This window comes from Staurois parvus, unplaced genomic scaffold (assembly GCF_062004578.1).
Source record: "Staurois parvus isolate SC_StPar_1 unplaced genomic scaffold, SC_StPar_1.0 ptg000455l, whole genome shotgun sequence".
In the NCBI taxonomy this organism is placed as follows: domain Eukaryota; kingdom Metazoa; phylum Chordata; class Amphibia; order Anura; family Ranidae; genus Staurois; species Staurois parvus.
The window spans coordinates 336,053-347,184 of record NW_028318251.1 but is presented as its reverse complement, the minus strand read 5'-3'; the positions used below and the strand labels follow the sequence as shown (position 1 = coordinate 347,184).

The following is an 11,132-nucleotide window of genomic DNA, read 5'->3' as shown; positions in this document are numbered from 1 at the left end:
AACTAATGCGCTGGTAAGCTACAACGTAATACATGTTTGATTTTGGGTTTAATGTCAATTTAAAGAGCTTTCACTGAGAAACAGAAGGAGAGGCAACATCTTAAAGCTGCAGCTAAAGCAGTAAAACAACGACCCTGTTACAAGTATGTAGCAAATTGTTATAGCTTTGTTTTTTTTGTTTTTGTTCTTTTTTGTACAATTGGTATGTTCTCTTCTATACCGTTGTCTCTGTGTTCTTCTATTTTGGTACATGTACAGTATAACAGGTTATGCGAGCATTATGTGATCAGAGTCTGATTTGTTTGGAAAGTGAAACAAAGTTCAGACAACTCTCACTACTCTGTACAGCTCAGACGTCTTTCACAGTTCTCTTGGACTGGATCCGACACGGATGGAACAATGAGGAACGGGTTGGAAATTCTGCATGTGATCTCCTTTCTTCTCCTCCTGGGATCAGGTCAGTGTCACTCTTCTGTGTATAATGTCCTTGTACCTGAGGATACATTACAGAGCCGGACAATGGAGGTTCTCAGGCAATGCAATCAGGGGCGTATTTGCCTAGGGAGGCACTTTTCAGGGGGGAGAGAAACCCCCTTTCCCACGGAAGCAGGGGCAGATGACCATTTGGGAACTTCAGTAAGGTCAGGGACAGATTGTAAAAAATTGTGATTTCTGTGAAATTTGTGATTTTTACATCTGTCCCTGAATGTTCTACGGACATATAGGGGTTTATTTACTAAAGCTGGAGAGTCCAAAATCAGACTCCCTTCTGCATAGAAACCAATCAGCTTCTAACCTCAGCCTGTTCAATGAAGCTTTGGCAATGAACATGGAAGCTGAATGGTTTCCATGCAGAAGGGAGTCTGATTTTGGAGTCTGATTTCCCCAGCGCGCCTTACCGTAACTTTATCGCAGGAGGTGTAGGGGCGAGAAAGGGGGAAGCAAACAATCTACGGGGGGGGGGGGACAAACGTCAGACTGCTAGCAGATCTGAGCAAAGTGTAGTCTTGTTGATGGTGGGCAGGAGGTGGGGGGGAGACTGTGTTCCCTCGTAGTAAGGCTCCTGGTTCCGAGGCTGGCAGATCGATTTTCTGTGTGGGAAGAACTGCACTGCTTCTGGAGGAAGGACCTGTTGTGAACTTCCCCAATCTCTGCTCAGTACCTGCTTCCCAATACACAGGCACAGCCTCCTCTCATGTAATACCACCTCCTGTGTCTTTGAGCTGCTGGGACACCACAAGTCCCAGCATGCCAGGAGCTGAGCGCAGCAGGAATGTGTCAGACCAAGCTGATTTTGAGATGAAAAGTGCTGCTGTGTGTTTGTCTCTGTGTGTGTATACTGTATATAAAGTGTGTGTATACTGTGTGTGTGTATATACAGTGGGGCAAAAAAGTATTTAGTCCCCACCAATTGTACAAGTTCTCCCACTTACAAAGATGAGAGAGGCCTGTAATTGGCATCATAGGTAGACCTCATCTATGAGAGACAAAATGAGAAAACAAATCCAGACAATCTCATTGGCTGATCTGGAAAGAATTTATTTGCAAATTATGGTGGAAAATAAGTATTTGGTGAATATGAAAAGTTCATCTCAATACTTTGTTATATATCCTTTGTTGGCAATGACAGAGGTCAGACGTTTCCTGGAAGTCTTCACAAGGTTGGCACACACTGTTGCTGGTATGTTGGCCCATCCTCCATGCAGATCTCCTCTAGAGCAGTGATGTTTTGGGGCTGTCGCTGGGCAACACGGACTTTCAACTCCGTCCAAAGGTTTTCTATGGGGTTGAGATCTGGAGACTGGCTAGGCCACTCCAGGACCTTGAAATGCTTCTTACGAAGCCACTCCTTTGTTGCCCGGGCGGTATGTTTGGGATCATTGTCATGTTGGAAGACCCAGCCACGTTTCATCTTCAATGCCCTTGCTGATGGAAAGAGGTTTGCACTCAAAATCTCACGATACATGGCCCCATTCATTCTGTCCTGTACATGGATCAGTCGTCCTGGTCCCTTTGCGAAGAAACAGCTCCAAAGCATGATGTTGCCACCCCCATGCTTCACAGTAGGTATGGTGTTCTTTGGATACAACTCAGCATTCTCTCTCCTCCAAACACGATGAGTTGTGTTTCTACCAAACAGTTCTATTTTGGTTTCATTTGACCATATGACATTCTCCCAATCCTCTTCTGGATCATCCAAATGCTTTCTAGCAAACTTCAGACGGGCCCGGACATGTACTGGCTTAAGCAGGGGGACACGTCTGGCACTGCAGGATCTGAGTCCCTGGCGGCGTAGTGTGTTACTGATGGTAGCCTTTGTTACGTTGGTCCCAGCTCTCTGCAGGTCATTCACTAGGTCCCCCCGTGTGGTCCTGGGATTTTTGCTCACCGTTCTTTTGATCATTTTGACCCCACGGGGTGAGATCTTGCGTGGAGCCCCAGATCGAGGGAGATTATCAGTGGTCTTGTATGTCTTCCATTTTCTAATTATTGCTCCCACAGTTGATTTGTTCACACCAAGCTGCTTGCCTATTGCAGATTCAGTCTTCCCAGCCTGGTGCAGGTCTACAATTTTGTTTCTGGTGTCCTTCGACAGCTCTTTGGTCTTCACCATAGTGGAGTTTGGAGTGTGACTGTTTGAGGTTGTGGACAGGTGTCTTTTATACTGATAACAAGTTCAAACATTGCCATTGATACAGGTAATGAGTGCAGGACAGAGGAGCCTCTTAAAGAAGAAGGTCCAGGTCTGTGAGAGCCAGAAATCTTGCTTGTTTGTAGGTGACCAAATACTTATTTTCCACCATAATTTGCAAATAAATTCTTTCCAGATCAGCCAATGAGATTGTCTGGATTTGTTTTCTCATTTTGTCTCTCATAGTTGAGGTCTCCCTATGATGCCAATTACAGGCCTCTCTCATCTTTGTAAGTGGGAGAACTTGTACAATTGGTGGGGACTAAATACTTTTTTGCCCCACTGTATATACTGTGTGTGTGTTTGTATACTGTATATAAAGCGTATGTATATATATACTGTATGTGTGTATACTATATATAAAGTGTGTGTATACTGTGTGTGTGTATATATATATACTGTGTGTGTGTGTTTGTATACTGTATATAAAGTCTGTGTATATATACTGTATGATCCATATGTGCGCACTGCCAATCAACAGAAGTCGATCTATGGTTTGATTTCTGTTGAAAAGAGCCACTCGATTAGTTGCCAACTGTCCATACATGTCCATAGACAGGAGAAATATGCCCATAAAAAATACTTGGTCTCATTCTGAGCCAGCTGAATGGTGAACTGCTAAGCGTGGCCACTGACCTGGCAGCAGGGCAGGTCTGGGTGTTCACCTCTGCGATGACATCATGGCACCCATCAAACATAGCTTTTGTTCACATGCCTCACTGCCTGATTCGAGGCCGAGCATGGCAGTTCACCATTCAGCTGGCTCCACAATTGCACATGTGCAGTTCAGAGTCAGCAACAAGTGGATTGTTTTTAAAAGCCTTTTCCTGCCAACCGCCTGCTACACCAAGGACCAAGGTGAAAAGGCGTGTGTAAGGTGGCACTGTGGGGGCTCTGCTGCAAGGTATCTCTCTGATGTAAGGGGGGACTCTGGGGGCTGTGCTGCAAAGTGGCATTGTGGGGGCTCTGATGTAAGGTGGGCTGTGATGTATAGGGAACATTCTGAGGAGTTTGATGTAAGGGAGGACTCTGAGGTGAGCATGACACTCATCCTGACTGCTTCACTCTACATTATACTTTACATAGAACTGATGACGTTCTTCTGTAAGGTAGGATCAGTAAGACAGAAAAATCCTTTTTTTTTTTTTTTGGTGCATAAAAACATACCATGGAAATGTTTATTATAAAAACAAATGATCCTTTGAGATTTATTTATTCTGTGAGACTGTCAGTTGTCATCCAGTAATTAGTATTTTGTGGATAAAAGGCCTGTGGTATATGTGTTCAGTGTATACAGCAAACAGATTCTGTTCAATCCTCCTTTAAGACTCTCCCACTGACTATGCCCATTGTTCGCCATGGCGCTCTATGTGTGCTGCAGGCATCATCTCCTTGGTAGGGGCCCCAGAGCATTACTTTTCCCAGGGGTCCATGATGCTGTTAAGGTGGCAATGCCCATGAGAGGCTCCTGGTCCCTTTATTGATTCACCAGCTTTAAGTCTCCTGCCACTCTGCATGTCACCAAGCTCGGTGCCACTCCTTGCAGGCCTGCTGCATTAATGTTGCTTCACAAGAATGGCTGCTGCATAGTGGCCATCTTTAAAACTGGGTCCTCATGATTTCCTATTGCCCGGGGGCCCCATGAGTTATCAGTCCACCCCTGCACGGAAGGGACACTTCCGTGGGAAAGGGACAGTGGCTGGTGTGTCTTACCTGTGTCCGTGACTCCGTGTCCCACATCGATCCGGTCCACAAGGCACTGCTGGAGGAGGGGTGTAGAGGGTGTCCGTCCGGTGTCTTCATCTTCCTGGATCTTGATTGCGATGTGGGTGGGATGAATCTGGCCACACCCCTCGGATCACTGGGCTACCTATGGCAGCCTGTCCCTCCCTCTGCAAGCTCCGCCTCCTCACCGGTGATTGGCTGCCAGATCTGTAGCTCAGAAAAGGTACACAGGTGACCAATCACAGGCGAGGAGGCGGAGCTTGGAGAGGAGGAGCTGAGCAGCAGCGCGAAGATTGAAGATCGAGTGAGGGAGCAGCTGGAGCCGGTGAAGAGGAGGAGAGTGGCTGGAGAAAGAAGACAAGTGATTGGTAAGTGTCTGTGCCTGAAGGAGGGAGCCTGGGCTGGAGCAGGGGTCAGCACAGCAATGTAAGTATAATTGGTGTCAGTGGGAGGAATAGTGCCCCATCATTGGTGTCAGGGGAAGGAATAGTGCCCCATCATTGGTGTCAGTGGAAGGAATAGTGCCCCATCATTGGTGTCAGTGGGAGGAATAGTGCCCCATCATTGGTGTCAGTGGGAGGAATAGTGCCCCATCATTGGTGTCAGTGGGAGGAATAGTGCCCCATCATTGGTGTCAGTGGGAGGAATAGTGCCCCATCATTGGTGTCAGTGGGAGGAATAGTGCCCCATCATTGGTGTCAGGGGAAGGAATAGTGCCCCATCATTGGTGTCAGTGGAAGGAATAGTGCCCCATCATTGGTGTCAGTGGGAGGAATAGTGCCCCATCATTGGTGTCAGTGGGAGGAATAGTGCCCCATCATTGGTGTCAGTGGGAGGAATAGTGCCCCATCATTGGTGTCAGTGGGAGGAATAGTGCCCCATCATTGGTGTCAGTGGGAGGAATAGTGCCCCATCATTGGTGTCAGTGGGAGGAATAGTGCCCCATCATTGGTGTCAGTGGGAGGAATAGTGCCCCATCATTGGTGTCAGTGGGAGGAATAGTGCCCCATCATTGGTGTCAGGGGAAGGAATAGTGCCCCATCATTGGTGTCAGTGGGAGGAATAGTGCCCCATCATTGGTGCCAGTGGGAGGAATAGTGCCCCATCATTGGTGCCAGTGGGAGGAATAGTGCCCCATCATTGGTGCCAGTGGGAGGAATAGTGCCCCATCATTGGTGTCAGTGGGAGGAATAGTGCCCCATCATTGGTATCAGTGGGAGGAATAGTGCTCCATCATTGGTGCCAGTGGGAGGAATAGTGCCCCATCATTGGTGTCAGTGGGAGGAATAGTGCCCCATCATTGGTGTCAGTGGGAGGAATCGTGCCCCATCATTGGTGTCAGTGGGAGGAATCGTGCCCCATCATTGTCAGTGGGTGAAACTCTAATGGGAAGTGGTGGAGCCTAAATAGGAAGGGGTGGAGTTTGCAGATGAAGGGGTGGGACAAATTTAGATGCGGGGACAAGTTCCTTTGACGGAGGGGGTGAAGTATTGGGCAAAGTAGTGATATATAGTTTTTTATATATATATATAGTATATATGTATAAGTGTGTGTATATGTATATATATGTGTTTATAGATGTATCTCCTAGATTGTAAGCTCCCAGAATCAGGGCCCTCCTATCCCTCCTATTTTATTGAACTGTATTGTTGCTGTATTGTCTCCCATTATATTGTAAAGCGCTGAGCAAACTGTTGGCGCCATAAATCCTGTATAATATATACTGTGTATATATATATATATATATACTGTATCTCTATCTATATATCATATTTTACTTATACAGTCTCGCCTTGACATATTCCTACACGGACATAACATGGTGTTATATATTGTTGCACTTCATTTCTTTTCATTTTCCCCCATCCTATTCCCTCTGCCAAAGAAAAAGTAAAAATAAAAAAAAGGGGGGGGGGGGATTATATTCTCTCTCCCATGCAAACTATTGTGCTCCAAACCACCACATATATATTCCCCCCTATTGAAAAAGCTGTCATAAATCTAGGCAATGCCCTTCAAAATGTCAGGCAGGCCTAAAGATCGATAAAGAGGTTCTTCTCACAGGGAGAGTAGGGGGGAGCGAGGTTCTGCACACAGGGAGAGTAGGGGCGAGCAAGGTTCTGCACACAGGGAGAGTAGGGGGGAGCGAGGTTCTGCACACAGGGAGAGTAGGGGGGAGCGAGGTTCTGCACACAGGAAGAGTAGGGGGGAGCGAGGTTCTGCACACAGGGAGAGTAGGGGGGAGCGAGGTTCTGTACACAGGGAGAGTAGGGGGGAGCAGGGTTCTGCAGGACAAAACGGTGGTTGAGGAGAACTATCTACAGGCAGGGCGGGTCTGCCTCTATTATCTCAGTGTGGCAAGCGTTGGATGGCTGATAAAGCCTTCCTCTTGATTCTCTTCCAAGGCATAAAACAACTGCTGTTACTGTGCCTTCTTCTTCTTCTTCTTCTTCTTCTTCTTCGTCGGCTAATATTGCCAAACTGGCAATGAGAGGTCAGCAGAATTATTTCATAACATGATCACTAACTTGCTTCAGGAGGATGATCTTGGTCATGTGCAAGTGTTCCTTGTTTCAGATATTGAGAAGATAGCACAAAGATAGACCATGGATGGAGAAGACATCAAAAGTAGGCTGCAGCTTAAGCTCAACGTGCTCCAGCATTGAAGGGGGGTGGACAGTGGGGGTCACAGACCATCTCTGGGTGTCACTGATTGGAGAGGAGGAAAGACTTGAAGAGGTAGAACAACATGAGAATATTTTGTGTAGGGGAAGGGGCAGGTTGGAGAAGACTGGAGCAAGCAGCTGTCCTCATCCAGCTAGTGGCCCAGCCCCACAGGCACAGGCTACTGCTATCCCCAGTGGTGATTTATTACGCATGAAAAATACATTAAAACTGAACATCCACCAAGGAGGCTGATATTAAACTCCAGAAACTCCATAATGGAGAGGTTGGTGGAGTATGTGGACCTCTATCTCCAGCCATTGTTGGCCTCTACCCAAACATTAAATAAAATAAAAGTGTTGTGCTGCTGTAATGATATCATATACCCAATGATGGAGAAATATTGTAAACCCGTTCTCTTATAATCATATAAGCAATAAAGTCTCATGAATAAAATTAGTAATTCGCTGGAACTATGAAGCGGCTAGCACCGAGGTATAGGTAACAACTCCTTATGGATAAATATATAGAAAGTGCAGCGCTAAAATAAGTGAATGATATTATAGTAAAAATAAAGTGCAAAGTCAATCTGACATATAGCAAAAGAAAATAAATAAATGTTTCAGCGTAACAGTCAAGTGCAGCATATAAAAATCAAATATAAAGGGGAGTGTCCAAGATGGCGACCGGAGCGGACGTCTGTTCTTGAGCTCCGGCGCCCTGAAGTTGAATCCGCTGCCATCCGGGTGACAGCTGGCCTTGCACGGTCACTGGAGGCTCTGCGGACCCTGCCTGACATCTGAGGGAGGGTATCGGACATTTTTGTCCCCCCTCCGGTCATTTGGAACGCCGGACGAGTTGCGGCCTACAGCGGAGCGTGAAGCCGCAGTCTTTCCTGCGGCCGGAACGCGGACGGGACGCTGCTGAGGCCGGGTCGGGACGCTGCCGCGGCCGGGTCGGGACGCTGCCGCTCTGCCCTCCAACCCCCTGCTATAGGGCCAGCTGCTGGGACAGTCTGTGTGGATCCCCCTGGCTTTTGTGTCAGTCCCAGGGGTCACACCAGGCCTACCTGGATTCCGATAGGGCTCGGAGGCCCATTGAAGTGGTTGAGTGGCCCTTGATAGGGGTGGAGGCTTTTCCCATCAGCCCCCCCTTCCATAGAGGGTGAATCAGGGGCTTCTGTGGCCCCCCCGGGCAGGCCTTCACTGTTCTTGACCACCTGGCTTGATTGGCGCAGATCCTCGCGCCCCACCGGCTGCCGAGATCTTGGGGCCTACGCTCGTTCCACCTGGGTGTCACGATATAAGGTCAGGTTCAGAGACCAGTTGCTATATCAGTAAAAGGCTTACCTGAAACCAGCAGTATAGGTACACCAGCGGATCCCCCTGGGAATGACGCAGGCTCACCTGAGGTGCGGGGTCTAAGTATTAACCGGTATTCACCAGAGCTCCTAATGGTGGAGATGGATTGGGCTGCGTGTTAATACCAGGTCGCAGATCTCAGGATCACCCCACCAGGGAATGAGCAGACTGGGAACCAATAGCGGATCAACAGGTTAGGGATCAGACGAAAGCAGAGTCAGTCACAAGCCAAGGGTCGGTCACAAATGGTAGCAGATCAATCGTAGTACGTTAGGATGAGACGAAATCGTGGTCAGAAACAAGCCAAAGGTCAGTAACGGAGGTGTAGACAGCAGCAGGAACAGTAGCGGGATATTGGCTGGAAAGGCACAATAATCTGGCAAGGAGGAAGTGCATGGACATGGCTTTTATAAGGAAGTTCATGGGAGGAGCAAGGAGTTCAAGGTTCAAGAGTAATCAAGGCATAAGGCAGGGTTATCCAAGAATTGTCAAGGGAGCTGTCCAGCATTCCAGATAGCTCAGTGAGAAGAGACGTTGCCTCTCACTGCAGAAGGACCAGGTTCCATCCCAGGCTCTGACACTGGGATTCCATCATCATTCTATGGAGGTTACTGCTACAGCTACATCAGCAGTCTGTTTCTACTCCTCCCTTGTCTCATGCCCTCAAAATCATTGGATTCAGGTGTTCCATTCCCCTCCACAAGTGTATACAATCAAGCCCCTAGACATGTAGACCAGTTCTACAAACATTTGTGAAAGAATGGGTTGCTCTCAGGAGCTCAGTGAATTCAAGCTTGGTACTGTGATAGGTGGCCACTTGTGCAATAAGTCCATCTGTGACATTTCCTGGCTACTAAATATTCCACGCTCAACTGTTAGTGGGATTATAACAAAGTGGAAGCAACTGGGAACAACAGCAACTCAGCCACCAAGTGGTAGGCCATGTCACATGACAGGGTGGGGTCAGTGCATGCTGAAGCGCAGAAGTCGCCAACTGTCTGCAGAGTCAATGGTAAAATACCTCCAAACTTGGTGTGGCCTTCAGATTAGCACATCAGCAGTGTGTAGAGAGCTTCATGGAATGGGTTTCCATGGCTGAGCAGCTGCATCCAAGCCTTACATCACCAAGTGCAATGCAAAGTACACTACCACTGGACTCTAGAACAGTGTAGACATGTTCTCTGGAGTGATGAACCACATTTCTCTGGCAATCTGATGGATGTGTCTGGGCTTGACAGTTGCCAGGAGAAGGGTACTTGCCTGACTGTATTGTGCCAAGTGTAATGTTTGGTGGAGGAGAGATTATAATGTGGGGCAGTTTCTCAGGTGTTGGACTTGGCCCCCTAGTTCCAGTGAAGGGATTTCTTAATGCATCAGCATACCAAGACATTTTGGAAAATTTCATGCTCAGAACTTTGTGGGAAGAGTTTGGGGATGGCCCCTTCCTGTTCCAACAAGACTGTGCACCAGTGCACAAAGCAAGGTCCATAAAGACATGGAGGAGCGAGTTTGGGGTTGAGGAACTTGACTGACCTGCATAGAGACTTGCCTTCAACCCGATAGAATACCTGTGGGATGAATTAGAGCGGAGACTGCGAGCCAGGCCTCCTCCCCCGACATCAGTGCCTGACCTTACAAATGTACTTCTGGAAGAATGGTCCAACCTTCCCATAGACACCCTCCTAAACCTTGTGGACGGCCTTCCCAGAAGAGTTGAAGCGGTTATAGCTACAAAGGGCGGGGCCAACTCAATATTGAACCCTACGGACTAAGACTGGGATGCCATTACAATTCGTGTGTGTGGAAAGGCAGGCGGCCCAATATAGTGTATATGCTTTTCCTTATATATAATCTTAAATGTGTGACTTATCCTTAAAACTTCCAATAAAATTCTTGTATGATCAAATTAAAATTTTCAAGATTTAATTGGGAGGGTATGTGAGGCAAGGTTAACTTTTTGCTAAAAGACTCACTTTAAAGTGTATACATAGTTCAAGCCTTTTTCTAGTTTTGGATGAAGTGGGAAAGGATTAGAACCCCTGCTGTCTGGGGCTCTGTTAGAGAGATATCCCCTTTCTTCTTGTGCCAGTGACAACCTTTTCAACAAACAAGAAGTGATGGAAATCCTCCAGCAACAACCCAGAAAGAAATAGATTCAATTTATTATGTTAAGTGGGAGAAGGCTAGGACCTCTGTCAGCTTATTTCTCTTTCCCTGGTACACATCTTCCCTCACTTCCTGTCTGGTAAATCGTTGTCAGCAGAAGAGGAAATGAGGGAAACATTAATTAGACAATATCTGCTTATCCTGAAGTTTAGATTTAAGATAATCCAATTTGAATAAAACAATGAAAGTAGTACCGAATGCCCCTCCAAACCCGTATCAGTTAGATCAGCACGTAAATAGACTGGTGCAAGACAGACAGGATCAGTTTATCAAGCTCCTATAGGCTTCAACAAAATGGCGCCCATCTGCACACAGACACTGACTCTCTGTTGCATAAACATGAATGAAATGGAGAAAAGATGGCTTCAGCTCCTGTTCTCCACCTATAGGAAACTCCTCAGATGCATTTTGTCCTTTTCAGTGCTTAAAGCAGAGTTCCAGCCCTTGGCCCCCCTCCCCCTAAAAAAAAAGATAAAAGTCAGCATCTACAAATACTGTAGCTGCTGACTATTAATATTAGGACA

The 11,132-nt window shown here is 47.1% G+C and overlaps 1 protein-coding gene across 1 annotated transcript in view; it reads left to right on the top strand.

Moving 5' to 3' along the window:
- The first annotated feature begins 325 nt into the window (after positions 1-325).
- LOC149452914 (uncharacterized) overlaps positions 326-11,132 on the top strand; it is an 81,598-nt gene continuing 70,791 nt past the window's right edge. Inside the window, exon 1 of the mRNA XM_089688816.1 lies at positions 326-457. Coding sequence (XP_089544942.1) covers positions 400-457 — 58 coding nt within the window. The 5' untranslated portion in view covers positions 326-399. The remainder of the gene's footprint in view (positions 458-11,132) is intronic.